Source organism: Chenopodium quinoa, unplaced genomic scaffold (assembly GCF_001683475.1).
Source record: "Chenopodium quinoa cultivar QQ74 unplaced genomic scaffold, ASM168347v1, whole genome shotgun sequence".
Classification (NCBI taxonomy): domain Eukaryota; kingdom Viridiplantae; phylum Streptophyta; class Magnoliopsida; order Caryophyllales; family Amaranthaceae; genus Chenopodium; species Chenopodium quinoa.
The window spans coordinates 25,302-41,647 of record NW_018742556.1 but is presented as its reverse complement, the minus strand read 5'-3'; the positions used below and the strand labels follow the sequence as shown (position 1 = coordinate 41,647).

Genomic DNA, 16,346 nt, shown 5'->3' with positions numbered 1-16,346 from the left:
AGGAGCAGTACGAGTATGCCAAAGACCAATTATTGCAACCGACAAGTAAACAGAAGTCAACTTGATATGCAGCTGGCAGCCACTTCTGATTTCACATACACAATTAAGTGAGTACATTATAAAAGCAGTACATGTTATCCTGAAGCAGAGTTATAAAAGCCATACATTATATATTAGCGAAGCGAGAGATCATATATCAGTAAAGGAGTGTAAATTACAAAAAAAAAAAAAAAAAGAAAAAAAAAAACAGTCATTAGCAGAAATTAATTTAAGATGAACAACAAAAACAATGGCAAGAGCTATGGTGGAAGAAGATGTACTGTTTTCAATGTGCTTCATCTTCGTCTTCTCCTGGTTCTTCTACTGATCATCTACCCATTTTGTCTTGCAAGGGCTTCTGCCCCTGAGGTTTACTTGGCTTTAAAACCAGAGAGGCTGGTGTTTCCAACAGCACAAGATAGCACGTATGCTGGCAACAGCCAACTTCTTGCAGCGAGCCATCGTCGGTCGTGCCAACATTACGAGCGCTGTAGGTGAATGCCGGCCTCTCAATAGCAAGCGTTTGCACCTTGCTTCAATACTTATGCTGTATCTATGCTAGCTAATTAATAGCGTGTGTTTGTTTTTTTTTTTTAAGAGTTTTTGCATCCATTTTCATGTAATAATTGATAATGTCTAGAATTATTATCATTGTCACTTGTCATCATGGCTACAATTTTAATCACTAGCGTCAGATAATATATATACGGAGTACTTTGGATTTATAATTACAGTTCCTAAATATAATTGATTCGTTTTCTTCTTTAAAGCATTATCATTAGATTTTTTTTTTTTTTTTTACTTTTAGCACCAAGAAAAACACGAAATTGTTTTTTATCACCCCCAACTATCAAAGAAACTGTTAAATTTAACGGGTTTCAAAAAATTTATCTGTATTAATATCAAAAACATGTCATTTAGACGTTTTGGGGGTCATTTTAGTCTTTTGAACCGATTTGAGATCCGTATTGGCTAAAATTTTTCGAAAATGTCTCGTTTTGTGTGAATTACGTAAAATGATGTATTTTTAGTAGGCAAAATAAGGTATTTACTATAATTTTTAGTCAATTTTGACCTCAAATCGATCCCAAAGGACCAAATTAACCCCCAAAACATTAAAGAACATGTTTTTGACACAAAAATCAAAGAATTTTTTTAATTTTGTTAAATTTAATGATTATTTTGATAGCAAGTGGTAAAAAAAAAAACAATTTTTAGATATTTAGAAGGTGGTAAAATATAACTTAAAATAACTTTTAAAAGTTTGGTGGTAAAAAACAATTTTGTGTTTTTTCTTGGTGGTGAAATTCAAAAAAAAACCTTATCATTAATGTGCAAACATAAAATGTCCATGGCAAAATTTCTAATTTTTTTTTTTTTTTGTGTAAACGTTACACTTGAGATTTTCATATACGGAGCGTATGTATGCATTGCTCTTACATACAATGGTATCCTACATCAAACTAACCTAAATCAAAATGGATTATACGCCTTTTATATAAAATAATTTTGTATCAATTATGTATGTTAAGATTTGGCACTTGGGACATGAAAATTTTAAGGTACATCAGCTTCTACCTTACTTAGTACAGGCTAAAAATGTGGAAAGAACATGCAGCTATTTTGTAAAGAACATACCGCTATTTTGTAAAAAACATATAGCAGTTTTGTAAAAAACATCCAATTTTATATTTTTTTAATATCTAAAGAACATCTCTTATATTAATAAAGAACATGAAAATATTATGTAATAACCATTGTTTATATATATCCACCATAATTCAAAAAACATTTCATAGTAACCAATGAACATTATATCACAAATATACATTACACTGACGATCAAAGAACATGAACATATGTTCTTTTCACTCTATTTTGGTGCAAATATGTTCTTTTTACTTTAGTTATATGTTTATTACATTTTAATAGTATTTTCTTTTCATTACAATTGTATGTTCTTTACATTTGTATAATATGTTCTTTTTGTGAAACGGCGGTACGATGCAATGTATCCACGCCTGTAGGAACCACACATTACTTGGGACAGAATGTTTATCCTAAAATTTAATAAATAATCCGGGCACAAAATTACTACGTAATTAACTACTCCCTCCGTTTTTTAATAAAATCCTATAATTTTACTCGTCAATGATCCCAATCTCTTATATAGTTACTATCTCTGCTTCGCATTACTCAGCTTGCAACAAGCGAATATTTTGTATCTCACAAATAATAGCCCTTTGTTGCGAGTAATACGAAGCGGAGGCCGTATATTACATGTCTCATTTATTATTTCTCACTCTCTCTCACATCCCTTTACTTTTCAATTTTCCACTAAAATATTAACTACACTACTCGTATTAATTAAAGTTAATAAATTCTCATAAAACTCCGTGCATTCATAACTTTAGCTTTTAAAAAAAAGGTGAGTATATTTTACTATTCGTACAATTTTTCTACAAAAATGTTTTACTGTCTAAGAGAATGGAGACTTTTAATTAGTGAAGGAGAGAGTAGGAATAAAAAATAAAATTGAACTTATTATAGATATATAGCCGTAGACTTTTATTCGTAATACGGTCAACTAATGTGCCAAATCAAAATTGTACTATCATCGATCCAAAATGCTTTCTTCTCTAAATCCATCCTCTAACGCTAATCAACCCTCAGTTTTCATTAAGGTTTCCTCATTTTAAAATTTGTTTAAAAATGCTTCCCTTTATTCTTCTTACACTAATTCTTCCCTTTACTTCATCTGCTATGATGAGTAATACTGATTACTTGATCGCCTGCGGTATCTCCAAGTCCACAACCTCACAAGACGGCAGAACGTGGCAGAGCGATAACGATCCGGTGTTTGCTCCGGTAAACATTAGCCAAACATCCTCCTCTGTTGATGTCATTGGAGGATATGATGCTCCTTACACAAGTGCCCGGATTTTTAATACCCATCTTACCTACTCATTCCCGGTCACCCCGGGTCCCAAATTTCTCCGCCTTTATTTCACCACCGCAACTCCTTATAAGTACAACACCACCACCACCATCCCCGCCTCTGGGTTCTTCTTAACCGTCGAAGCCAACGGAAAAACTCTCTTACACAATTTCAGCGCTTTCCAAAACTACTCCAATGACTCGAACATGTTCTACGAATACCATCTTACCATACAAAAAGGACAACCTCTCAACTTGGCCCTCTCAACCACCTCATATGGTTTCATAAACGGTATCCAGATCACCTCTGTACCAGAGGGCCTTTATTTAAATTCCACCCGAAACCCACCTTTGTTTTATGTGTCGTCGGGTAACGTCTACCCCTTCCAACAAGAAGTGGCAGCGTTACAGATAGTTTATCGGATTAACGTCGGAGGGTCTTCCATTGATCCGGTAAACGACTCTGGAACACTTGGCCGTACCTGGAAACTGGACGATAATTGCGTTGTCGGAAACTTCACTGGTATTACAGGATATCCACCGTCCGTGCGTGAGCCGTTTGCAACTGCGGTGAAATACTCTCCAAATGTGCCATCCTACGTGGCACCAAGGCAAGTGTACGGGACATTGAGGATGATTGGACTGAAATACCCTCAGAGCCTAACCAAGAACTTGACTTGGCGATTTGACGTCGATCCCGGGTTTGATTATATGGTTAGACTTCATTTCTGTGAGATGGATAGAAGGGTGACCAAATCTCATGTAAGAGTGTTTGATGTTTACATAAATAATGAAACCGCTGATACCGTTGATGTTTGGGAAATGAGTGGTGGAAGTAATATTGCAATGTTCCGAGATTACGTTGTTAGCATGATGTACGGTCTAAGTCAAAATGGCATCAAAGTTCCTATCTGGCTTGCTCTCCATCCGAAGAAGAATTCTGATACCCGGTCAGTGTTAATTTATATCTATCATTAATCTCAGTATTTCAACTAACTTAGCGTATTCCTACAACCAGTAGCGAAGTCAGAATTTTTCAAGTAATCTTAGTTATTATTCTGCACTTTATGTTTATCTCTAAAAAAATTTAAGTTAAACCTTTTTTTTTTATTGGTGGCGCGGTATCTTATAGGACACGTGCCCTACCAGGTCTTGAATTGGTTCCACCGTACCACTGCCTACAATAAATCATCACCTCCACCTTATACTTCTATATGATTTCTATGGTACTAATTAACACCGATATTGGCCTGGGGTTTACAAATATAAATGAAAAGGCTATGTAGTACTACTCAGTTACATATTATTTGCAACGATTTGACATAAAGTAGAGAGGAAAAATGTCTAATCGTTACAAATAATATGTAACGGAGGTAGTATATGGTCTTATGCAAATTAAGTGTATTATATTTCCTTTGTTAAAGTTTGTTTGTACTACATGCGCGAGAATTTGTGATTTAAGTTACTGATAAAAGTTCAATCCAAGAAATTGCAATAGAGTGTAACAATCCTCAATGAACTACTAATGTCACTGAAACTTCATCTTTGCAGTTTGATTGATGCGTTTCTAAATGGAGTGGAAATTTTGAAGTTGAATCAATCAAATGGAAGTCTTGCTGCTACTAACCCGCCCTTATCAATGGCTCTTAGCCCTCCTTCGGTCCATACCCCAAGCTCGAAACACCTTCATACCCTCCCAATTATCTTAGGCACAACTGGGTTGGCTTCCCTCTTCTTCATTGTTTGTCTAATTGTCTATAAATGGAGGGCGAACAAGATACTTATTAGAAAGGAAAACATGGACACAAACACAGGAAGCAAGGATAAATGGGCCCCTATCTCATTTGATTTAGGGAACGCGACAACTAACACCATGAGTTCATCCTTGCCGTCTGATCTTTGTCGCCATTTCACGTTCATCCAAATTAGGGTTGCCACCCGTGATTTCGACGAGAACTTGGTCATAGGCAGGGGTGGCTTCGGAAAGGTCTACAAGGGTTCTATAGATGGTGGAGCTACCAAAGTGGCTATCAAACGACTTAACTCTACATCTAAACAAGGGGTTCGAGAGTTTCAAACTGAGATCGAGATGCTCTCAAGACTACGCCACGTACATTTGGTGTCCTTGATAGGGTATTGTGAGGACGAGGGTGAAATGATCCTAGTTTACGAGTACATGCCACGTGGCACTCTTCGAGACCATTTGTTCTACAAAGCTCCAGATAAAATTGACAACACTAACAACAATCCACTATCATGGAAGCAACGCCTTATGATTTGTGTAGGATCAGCTCGCGGCCTACACTATCTTCACGCGGGTGCAAAACAACTTATCATCCACCGCGATGTCAAGTCTACCAACATCCTCCTTGATGACAAGTGGATGGCCAAAGTCTCTGACTTTGGCCTCTCCAAGGTCGGACCTGACCAAACTGAGGCCGGTGCTACTTATGTTAGCACCGCAGTCAAAGGGAGTGCAGGGTACTTAGATCCTGAATACTTTCAACGTCACCAATTGACGGAGAAATCCGATGTGTACTCCTTTGGAGTAGTCTTGTTCGAAGTTTTATGTGCTCGAGCTGCAGTGAACCCAAACCTTCCTAAAGAACAAGCAAATTTAGCAATATGGGCACAAAGTCACTACAAAAAAGGAACCCTTCATACTATTGTAGACCCGAACCTTACGGGGCAGATTGCACCCGAGAGTCTAAGGAAGTTCGGTGAGATAGCTACCATGTGTGTTCGTGATCGGGGGATCGAGCGTCCCTCGATGGGAGACATAGTGTGGGGGTTAGAGTTTGCGTTACAACTTCAAGAAACTGCCGAGGATAACAAAATTGCAAATGGTACACCAAATGAAAGTTTCGATCTAAGTAGTAGTTATCTAAATGCTATCGATGTTGGTTTTACAGATAATGATATATCGACAAACTCAGGAAATAACTTTTCTCAAAGTAGTGTTGTCGAAGGTACTTCAAAGAAGTTTATGGCCAGTAACAGTAAATCTACGACAAGTTCATCTTCCGATTATCTTGCTCATTCCAAACCTGGTTCAGTCTTTTCTGAGATCACTCATCCAACTGCAAGATGAATCTGTTCCTTAGCTTCTTTTTTTACAAGAAATTATTTACTTCGTATATCACTGTATTATAAACAACTTTCATGTAATTTTTAATTTTTGTTGTTTAGCCTTCATTTTTTTATACTTGTAAGATATACTGAAATACAACATCATTATAAATCACTTTCTCCTTTTAGCAAAATACTAATACCTTCCTTTAAAAAAAAAACCCTACCTTTATTATATATTATGTGCAATTTTAGGGTATTATTTGTGAGGTATAAAAAATTCAAAAATTGCACATAATACGTAAATGGAGGTAATAGTATTTGTTACGGAGTAGCTAGTAATCTTCTTCTAAGGTTTGGCTTAGGAATAATAATAAATCTCATCTATTCACCTAAATTCATTTATATGAAATTGTTATAACGATGAGTCAAGAGTCAGGACAACAAACCCAAACAATTGGCCAGCTTTATTTTATAATAATGTTACTTTTTCTTGTCTTTTCCATGTTCATATAAATAATGGTCCTCTAGTTAGATATTTATCAAAAGTACGTTAAGTGGTGGAGAGCAAATTCCATGCAAATGTTGAATTTTCTTCCGTACTATACAACATTATAGTATTGAATTGATTGATTATAACGTTACACTCACTAGGATAGTAATCGTACACGTTGCAGAAAATTAAAGTGATCATGTAATTGTCTTGAATAGTCGATGGTCGTCGCCGTACTTGGTAAGTTCAAACATTAACTTGTACGACTGGAGCTATGCTATGGAGTATGGACCAATACAATTTTCATGAAAATGTTACATTGCATGTGAGTTGCTTTATATTGGAGAAGATGGAAGGAATCAATGAACTTCAATTCGTCTTCGAGTAGGACCACTAAGTATTTAGGTAGATTGGTAGAACGTCTTTTACCGATAAGATACTACATATGTGACAGTTATATGTTGTTAGTTGAGATGAACTCTATAAGAAGGGGGGGGGGGTGAATTGTAGATGAGTTCCTAATTGCTACTTTTGCAAATATAAAACAGAATAAAATAGGAACTTGCAAAGCACACAGTATTTTACGGGGAAACCTTTTAGTGCCCAACTAGAAGTAAAACCTCGACCCTACCTTAGGGATTTCAAACACAAACACTTCCACTATAATAGGGCAAACACCAAGTTACAACCTATTATAATTAAGTCTCTACTCACAAGTTCCTAACTGAACTTGTTACAGAACATGACACTGTCCTACCCAGTCTAAGTCCCACACTCAGACTCTCTCGTACTCCCTAAGTACAGATCTTTCAGCTTCTCACCAGAAGCTCTCTCTGTATGCAATGATAATAACAATACTCTCACCCAAATAATCCCAAACCAAATACAAGTATTAACACCTAGTATATGATAGGCAAGCTATGCATGAAATCCGAAACTAATATGACAAGATTATAAGCTTGGCAAACTTACACAATTAAAGCTCTGTAATTCTTCACGCATAAACTCACAACAACCTAACCTCCTACTATTCTCTACTATTTATACAAGTATTACTTGTATAGAAAGTAGGTTTTTCATAAAGATAAATAAGTAAAACTTAACTTATCTTAAAACACGGTTTTTAAGTAAATCTTTTGAAGAAAATCTTTTCAGAAAATAAGATAGAAATATTGAGTTAAAAAGCATAATATCTTTTTAACAAACTGATTTTAAGAAATAAATATTTAAAGAAAATCTTTTTCGATTTCTATCTTTTATCTTTTCCGATTTTAATTTATTTGCCAAGCCAACATGTCACGCTTCTAATAAATTTCATGCATATCCTACTTAACATATTTAACAATGAATCTAGAAGATAAAATCTTAACTAAAACATTGCTGCGCTGCGCTCTTGTTCTGGTAGGTTTACTTGGACCCTACGCTTACTAAGTTCCTCCAAAGATCTTAGTCAGCAATCTTCAAGTTCCTGTAAAGGAACGTTCTTGTGAGGGAACTCAGTTCCTGTTAGGGAACTCTTCTTCTATTTTGAATAACTTTCTTGATAAAGAACTCCTTCAAGTCTTCTCAGCTTCAGTTACTTCTTCCATCTCCAAGATCAATTTCACCTAAGCTAAACAAACACTTGAAAAGCCTTTATGAGATGAGTTTGCTGAAACTTAAGTTCCTCATCATCAAAACCTTTAAACATCAACAATTTCCCCCTTTTTGATGATGACAAACTTAAGCAAACTCTTGAGAAAGTTAAAACAAAATAAAAGGTTGTATTTTTGTATTTTTAAATTATTAACAGAAAATAAACACACAACTGAATAAAACAAAAACCAAAAGCAAAAACAAATAAACAAAAATAAGTAAACTAAACTATTAGCATCATATCAGACGAAAATTATGATACTTTCTCAATTGGAACCCAGAACAACTTCAGCCTCCATGTTTGCTTCTTCTTTTCCCCCTTTTGGCATTATAAAAAAGTCCTGCTTTTTCAAGTTTATTAAACAACTACCAACGGCCCCACAAGCAATTCATCGAGTGTGGGAAACTAAAGGCAGCGCTGCTAAACAACCTCAAGTAAGATCTACTTTTCAGCATAAGTGTTCAAAATACACATAAACACACAAGTATAAGCAAAGTTCCAACTTTTCATTCCAAAAACCAAAATATTTAACATCCAGTTGAACAATAAAAAATTTACAATCAAAATTAATTGTTCAAAAACTAAAAACAGAAATTAAAATTTATTCATAACTAAGACAGTGAAAATAGGCTAGGCTGAATGTGAGATAGAGCAGGCTAGGTTTCAAGGAACTCCAGAATCTTCTTGAAGTCCTCCTTTGTTTGATGAGCGGAGGCCTTAATCCTTCTTCAATACCCTTGAGTTTCACCAGGAACTCCTCCTTCTGTTCCTGTAGAGCCTTGTTCAGTGTGTGCTCTTGAAACTCCTTTTGCTCTTGAAGTTCCTTGTTCTGTTTCAGCATCATCTTCTTGAGATCCTTTAACTCCTTCCCCTGCTCCTGTACCAACTTTTCCAGAGTCAGCACATGAAGCTTTCCAGCAGAGTCCTTCATTTGACTCTCAACCCTCTCCATTCTGTCAGCCAGTTCAGCAACTTGCCCATCAAGGATATTCTCCTCAACATCCAACTCCAGTGGTTGTTCCATACTAGTTTGAGGAACACCACTGGCAGAAATCCTCCTGCTCTTCCTCACAGGCTGCTCTGACAAAGTCTTTTCCTTCCTCTTCCCTGTCACTTTCTCTTTCTTTTTCTCTCCTTTCTCTAATTTTGAATTTTTCCTTGTACTACTTCCAGACTTAACTCAGCAAGGGTTTCCTCATTGATCACATTTTCTGGCTTTTCATCCAAAGCCCCATATCTACCTTTTAGAACTACTCCAGCATTTTCAAATACAGTAGACAAAATGGCTCCATACCCCACTTTTGTCCTACTGGGAACGCAGTGTGCTAAGTGCTGATACATCAAGGAAGGAAAGTTAACCTTAATCTTCTTTGAGATGCAGAAGATTACAGCCATATCCATTAAGCATGTCTCCCCCTTCTTAGCAGTCCTAGGCAGAATAGTCTTTTTCACCAGATTAAACAACAGCTTGTGTAGAGGGCTAAGATCATTGTGACTCATGACCTTCTTTCCCCTCTGACCACCTAATTCCTCAACTATATCACCAGCCAAGAAATTACCTACATTGATACTACCCTTTCCCTTTAGGTAAGTAACAAAACCCTCAGTAGGTGTTTTTAGAATTGTACCTAGGGTTTCGAGGTTCAATTCAATTTTCACACCATTAACACTACTCGATATTATTCCTAATTTTGCCTGAAAATTTTGACAAAATTCATTCATAGCAGCAGGATACAAGTAATTTGCTTAAACCCTAGTCAACAGAAATTCCCAACCTTGGAATTTAATTAAATCAAGAAACTCTAAAAATCTTGCTTTCCTACACCATATTGCATCAATACGATGTCCTACTACGTACCTTCCTGCTTGTGATTCAAGTTCCGCTTGATCAGTTACTTCCTCTCCTTCATTTTCCTTTTCAAATTCTTCCTTTTCTGAATTGTTCTCCTCTTCTTTATCTTCCTCTTCTCCCTCACTTATTTCTTCTTCTTCTTTGTTCTCCTCTTTTGTTTCTTCTGAATTTTTCTCTTGAGCAAAATCATAAACTTCCTCGATTTGCTCTTCAAGAGATTTTTCACTTTGTTTCTTCTCTCTCCACTCTTTTATCCGTTGAAGAATGTTTGAAACAGAGGAATCCCCTTGATTGCTCTTACTGTCCACTTCCTTTGGTTTCGGAGGAGATTTTCTAGGGTTTTCAAAAGATTTGTTTGAGGTAGAGGGCGATTTGTAGTTTACCATGGCTAAGGGAGATGTTTCTTCTTGAATTGTGTTTTCAGAGTTTTGAGATTTTTCTGAGGAGATAAACTCAGCAATGATCACCATTGATGTTTTAGGAAGGGTTTTAAAAGGTTTTTAAAAGTTTTACTGAAGAGGAGTAAATTGATGAGACAGTGAGGTGAAGGAAGTGGGTGAAAATTTGCTTTTATAATAAATGAAGCGGTGTGAGGGAATTTAAGAGGTTTTCACTGTTCAGTCATTAATTGAACAAATTCAATTGATTTTTCAAATTTTAAAAATACTGGATGAATCTTTCAAAAACTTTAAATTTCCAAATTCAATTAATCTTGAATGAAGTTTCTATAAAACACAATTGGAACACGCTTTCTACATATGTGCAATGTACAAATTTAATAACTTATACCGTTGAGCAATTTAATGAACTTACCTTTGGTAGTTAACAACGGTGACACTTTAGCTATGTTTATCACACCAAGTTTGTGGTAGAAGTTCTTTTTGCTTTATTTACAATATTTTTGACTTTGCCATATCTTGGAACTTCAGAGGCTAGTACTTCAGCTTGATCATCCCAAGTTCCAGTCTCAATTTCTCAAATCTTTCTCTGTTCAAGGGCTTGGTTAGAATATCTGCGATTTGATTTTCAGTTTGACAAAATTCTAACTTAATATTCCCTTGCTCCACATTATCTTTTAGAAAGTGATGCCTAATGTGGATATGTTTTACCTTTGAGTGTTGAACTGGATCCTTAGAAATACATATAGCACTTGTGTTATCACAGTAAATAGGTACACATTTAAAAATAATACCAAAATCTCTGACCTGTTGTTTTATCCATAGAACTTGTGAGCAACATGCTGCTGCAGCTACATATTCAGCTTCTGCTGTAGATAAAGCAACTGTTTTTTGCTTCTTGGAACCCCAAGAAACTAAACAAGGTCCTAAAAATTGTACCATACCTGAAGTACTTTTCCTATTTACCAAATCACCTGCATAGTCAGCATCAGTAAAGCTATTTAAATCGAAAGAATCACTTCTAGGATAGAAGAGACTCAAATCATCAGTTCCTTTCAAGTATCTGAGGATTCTTTTTACTGATGTCAGGTGAGACTCCTTTGGATTTGCTTGGAACCTGGCACATAGACCTACACTAAAAGATATGTCAGGTCTACTAGCTGTTAAGTAAAGTAGTGAGCCTATCATACCTCGATACATAGATTGATCATTGCAAGTTCCAGATGGATCTTCATCCAATCTAGTAGCAATTCCCATAGGAGTGTTGTTGGTTTTGGCATTTTCCAACTTGTATTTCTTGATCAGTTCCTTAATATATTTTTGCTGATGAATCATAATTCCCTCTTTAGTTTGCTTAATTTGCAAACCCAGAAAGAAATTTAATTCTCCAGTCATGCTCATTTCAAATTCTCCACTCATAAGGTCAGCAAAATACTTGCATAAAGATTTGTTAGTTGCACCATATAAAATATCATCAACATAAATTTGTACAACTAAGATATCAGTTCCATTGGACTTTAAAAACAATGTTTTATCAATTTTACCACGTTTAAAACCATTTGCCAAAAGGAACTTAGATAATCTTTCATACCATGCTCTAGGAGCTTGCTTTAACCCATAAAGAGCCTTGTCAAGCTTATAGACATGGTTTGGGAACTCTGGATTTTCAAATCCAGGAGGCTGTTCCACATAGACTTCCTCATTTAAGTATCCATTTAAGAATGCGCATTTGACATCCATCTGGTACAGCCTAAATCCCATATAAGCAGCAAAAGCAATAAGTAAACGAATAGCCTCTAACCTGGCTACAGGAGCAAATGTTTCTTCATAGTCTATTCCTTCTTGCTGGTTGAAACCTTGTACAACTAAACTTTCTTTGTTCCTGACAATAATACCATGTTCATCTAGTTTTTTTCTGAATACCCATTTTAGTCCAATGGACTTCTTGTCTTTTGGTCTAGGTTCCAGATGCCAAACTTTATTTCTTTTAAATTCATTTAGTTCGACTTGCATAGCATTAATCCAGTCAGCGTCAGTCAAAGCCTCAACATAATTTTTAGGTTCCATGGAAGAAAGGAATGCATTGAATGCACAGAAGTTCCTAAGCTGAGATCTGGTTTGAGTTCCTTTTGTGATGTCACTCATGATTGCATCAACTGGATGAGATTTCTGATGTTTCCAGGGCCTTGGAGTGAAATCTTTGATTGGATACAACTTCTCTTCATTATTGTTGACTGGTTCTTCTGTAGGAACTTGATTCTGGAACTCAGGTTGAAATTCTTCAAGAGTTTCCACATTTTGGCCTTCATTATGATTTTCAATCTGTTCTTGAAGTGGAGTTCCTGGTGCATTCTCCAACTCTGGTTCAGCATTTGCTTCAGGATTTTTTACTTCTGCAATTTCAACTTACTGCTTCTGCAATGATGCTGGTTCCACATCTGGATTCTGCTTACGCACAAGTCCAATCTCGAAATCATCATCACAATCCTGTACATCAACCAAACTTTCAGTCTCATCAAATATAATATGTACAGACTCCTCAACACACATTGTTCTTTTATTATACACTCTGTAAGCTTTGCTATTTGAGGCATATCCTAGGAATACTGCCTCATCACTACGTTCATCAAACTTTCCCAAGTTTCTTTTACCATTGTTGTGAACAAAACATTTGCAACCAAAAGATCTAAAGTAAGAAATATTAGGTTTTCTCCCTTTCATAAGTTCATATGGAGTTTTGTTAGTGATGGCCCTAACAGATACTCTGTTGAGTATATAACATGTTGTGTTCACTGCCTCAGCCTAGAAGTTCCTAGGCAACCTGCTTGATATCAGCATTGTCCTTGCCATGTCTTCAAGACTCCTATTCTTGCGTTCCACCACCCCATTTTGTTGTGGAGTTCTTGGGGCAGAGAAATTGTGATCCATACCATACTCAGTACAGAATTCGTCAAATTTAGAATTCTCAAATTCTGTTCCATGGTCTAATCTAAGATGTATCAAATGATTCCCTGTTCTTCTCTGTTCTTTCTTTACAAAAGAAACAAACTCATCAAACGTTTCATCCTTGCTTACAAGAAAGAAAACCCAAGTGAACCTTGAAAAATCATCAACAATAACCATTACATATTTCTTACCACTTCTACTTTGGATTCTCATTGGACCACAGAGATCCATATGAATGAGTTCCAAAGGCCTTTTGGTACTTACCATCTTTTTGGACTTGAAAGAAATTCGGGTCTGTTTGCCTTTAACACAAGCTTCACACACTTTGTCATACAAGAACTTAATGCAAGGAAGTCCTTCCACTAAGTTCTTAGATCTTAGTTTATCAAGTAAAGAAAAACTTGCATGGCCAAATCTTTTGTGCCATAAAAGAGGATCATCCTCAATAACACTAAGACATGTTAAACTGCTGTTAGGAACCTCGTTAAGATCCACAACATATGTGTTCCCTTTCCGAGTTCCTTCTAAAATAATGTTCCCAGTGTCATTGTGGATGATTCTACACTTATTTGAAGTAAAGCTGACAGAATTACCTTTGTCACAAAACTATGAAATACTCAACAAATTGTGTTTGAGGCCCTCGACTAAAAATACATTATCAATGGCATGGGAACGTGACCTTCCTATCTTTCCAATAGCAATTATATCACCTTTCATATTGTCACCAAAGGTCACAGTTCCACCATAGTAGGCATCCAGTGAGAAAAATCTAGTTTTATCTCCAGTCATGTGCTTAGAACAACCACTGTCGAGGTACCAAGTGTTGTTCCCCCTCACTTGAACCTGCAAGAAGAATTAAACGTTAGAGTCAGGAACCCAGGTTTCCTTGGGTTCCTGTGTAACAAGAGTTGATTCATTTTTCTTTACCCAGATTTGTTCTACATGTTTGACATTCTTCTGAGTGCTTTGTTCTTTCTTAGGACACTTAACCTGCTTATGTCCTATATTTCCACAAAAATAACAAACAGTGCTACTAGGCAAGTTAACATACTTCTTTTCTTTCTGGAACTTCCTTTTAAAACCTAAACCTTCAGTTTTCTTGGTTTGAGCCTTAGTGATCCAGTCAAAAACTCTATACTCTATTGGTTGTTTACCTTTCCTAGCTCTCTCAAGTTCCCCCTCAAGACGTGCCTTATCCGTTTTAACTCTTCCAAATCATGTTTTAATTTTTCAAAATTCGGATAATCAGTAGGTGGAGGAACTTCAGAGTTAGGAGTATCAACACTCAGTTTTAACAAATACAATTCCACATTCAAGAGTATGTTATCTTGTTTTAAGTTCTCTAAAGTCTCTTTTAAAATTTTATTGTCATCAAACAGACTGAAGAACTTGTATTGAATGTCAAACTTCATGTTATCAACCCATTCACTGTTCTCTTTGTAAGTTTCCAAAGCTTTATCACTTAGCTGTTTGGATCTATGCAATTCTTTTAAATCTTCTTGAATTTCCAAAACAGTATTTATTAGATTCTCTTTAGACATATGTTTTAATTGATTGTAAGAGAACCATACCTCAGACTCAAGCTCCTTTAGTTTGACAGCTTCATCAGTTTTTGCCATTAGACATAAATGAGCGGTTTCTTCTGATGGTTGATCCTCCTCTTCTTCTTTGAATCTGTATCTCCCCAAGCAGCCAGCATGGCTTTCTTAACGTTGTCCTTGGTGAAGTAAGGCTTGTAGACTCTTGACTCCTTGGATTGCTCCTTGCCTTTAGTCTTTCCTTTCTCTCCATCTTGAACAGGATAATCTTTGATAAAATGATCCTTTGATCCACACTTGAAACACGTTGTGTTTCTGGAACTTGTGTACTTCTTGTTCCTGTCAAACTTCCTATTGTTCATCATCTTCTTGAACCTCCTAACTAGCATAGCCATCTCTTCCTCATCAACTTCTGATTCTTCTGAGTTTTGAGCCTTGAGTGCAAGACTTTTACTTCTGGAACTTTCAGTATTGGAACTCAGGTGAAGTTCATGAGTCATCAATGATCCAACTAGTTGTTCCATATTAAACTTGGTGAAGTCCTTAGCTTCCTGCATAGCAGTAACCTTGGATCTCCAGCGTTCATCCTGTGGAAGGCTTCTTAAGATCTTCCTTGCCTGTTCATCAATAGGAATATGCCTGCCAAGGGAGTTCAGTTCATTAATAATGTCATTGAATCTGGTAAACATCTCTTCTATGGTTTCTTTAGATTGAATTTCAATCCTTTCATACCTAGACATCAATAAATCTATTTTAGAACGTTTTACCTGGTTAGTACCTTCATGAGTTACCTGTAGCAAATCCCAAATCTGTTTGGCAGACTTGCATCCCATGATACGATTATGTTCATGGGGTCCAAGTCCACAGTGCAGATACTTTATAGTTAAAGCATTCATTTCAAGTTTCTGATAATCTTCTTTATCATAATCAGAAATGGGTTTAGGAACTACCTCATGTTTGTCATTGGTTTGAGTTATTTCAAAATCACCAGTTTCAATTACACGCCAAACCTGGTAATTTTCAGCCTTGATGAATATCTCCATCCTGTTCTTCCAGTAAGCATAAAACTTACCATTGAACATAGGTGGACGTTGGGTAGAGTACCCTTCTTTAAGTTTCTCCTTGTAATTCATCTCTCCAGGAACTTACTCAGCCAAGTTATCTGCTTGCACGTGAGAACCGAGCTCTGATACCAATTGTTAGTTGAGATGAACTCTACAAGAGGGGGGGGGGGTGAATTGTAGATGAGTTCCTAATTTCTACTTTTGCAAATATAAAACAGAATAAAATAGGAACTTGCAAAGCACACAATATTTTATGAGGAAACCTTCTAGTGCCCAACTAGAAGTAAAACCTCGACCCTACCTTAGGGATTTCAAACACAAACACTTCCACTATAATAGGGCACACACCAAATTACAACCTATTATAATTAAGT

At 36.2% G+C, this 16,346-nt stretch overlaps 1 protein-coding gene across 1 annotated transcript; it reads left to right on the top strand.

The window, feature by feature from the left end:
* Positions 1-2,589: 2,589 nt before the first annotated feature.
* LOC110720318 (putative receptor-like protein kinase At5g39000) lies at positions 2,590-6,220 on the top strand. The gene is made up of 2 exons (XM_021899321.1): positions 2,590-3,926; positions 4,528-6,220. Exons 1-2 carry the CDS (start codon positions 2,752-2,754, stop codon positions 6,065-6,067), a joined length of 2,715 nt encoding a protein of 904 aa, XP_021755013.1. The 5' UTR covers positions 2,590-2,751; the 3' UTR covers positions 6,068-6,220.
* The last annotated feature ends 10,126 nt before the right edge of the window (positions 6,221-16,346 follow it).

Bases quoted from the DNA above. Each gene is read 5' to 3' on its own strand.
- LOC110720318 (XM_021899321.1), top strand. From the start codon at position 2,752: ATGCTTCCCTTTATTCTTCTTACACTAATTCTTCCCTTTACTTCATCT. The intron at 3,927-4,527 runs GTCAGTGTTAAT...TCATCTTTGCAG, and splicing joins AAGAAGAATTCTGATACCCG to TTTGATTGATGCGTTTCTAA.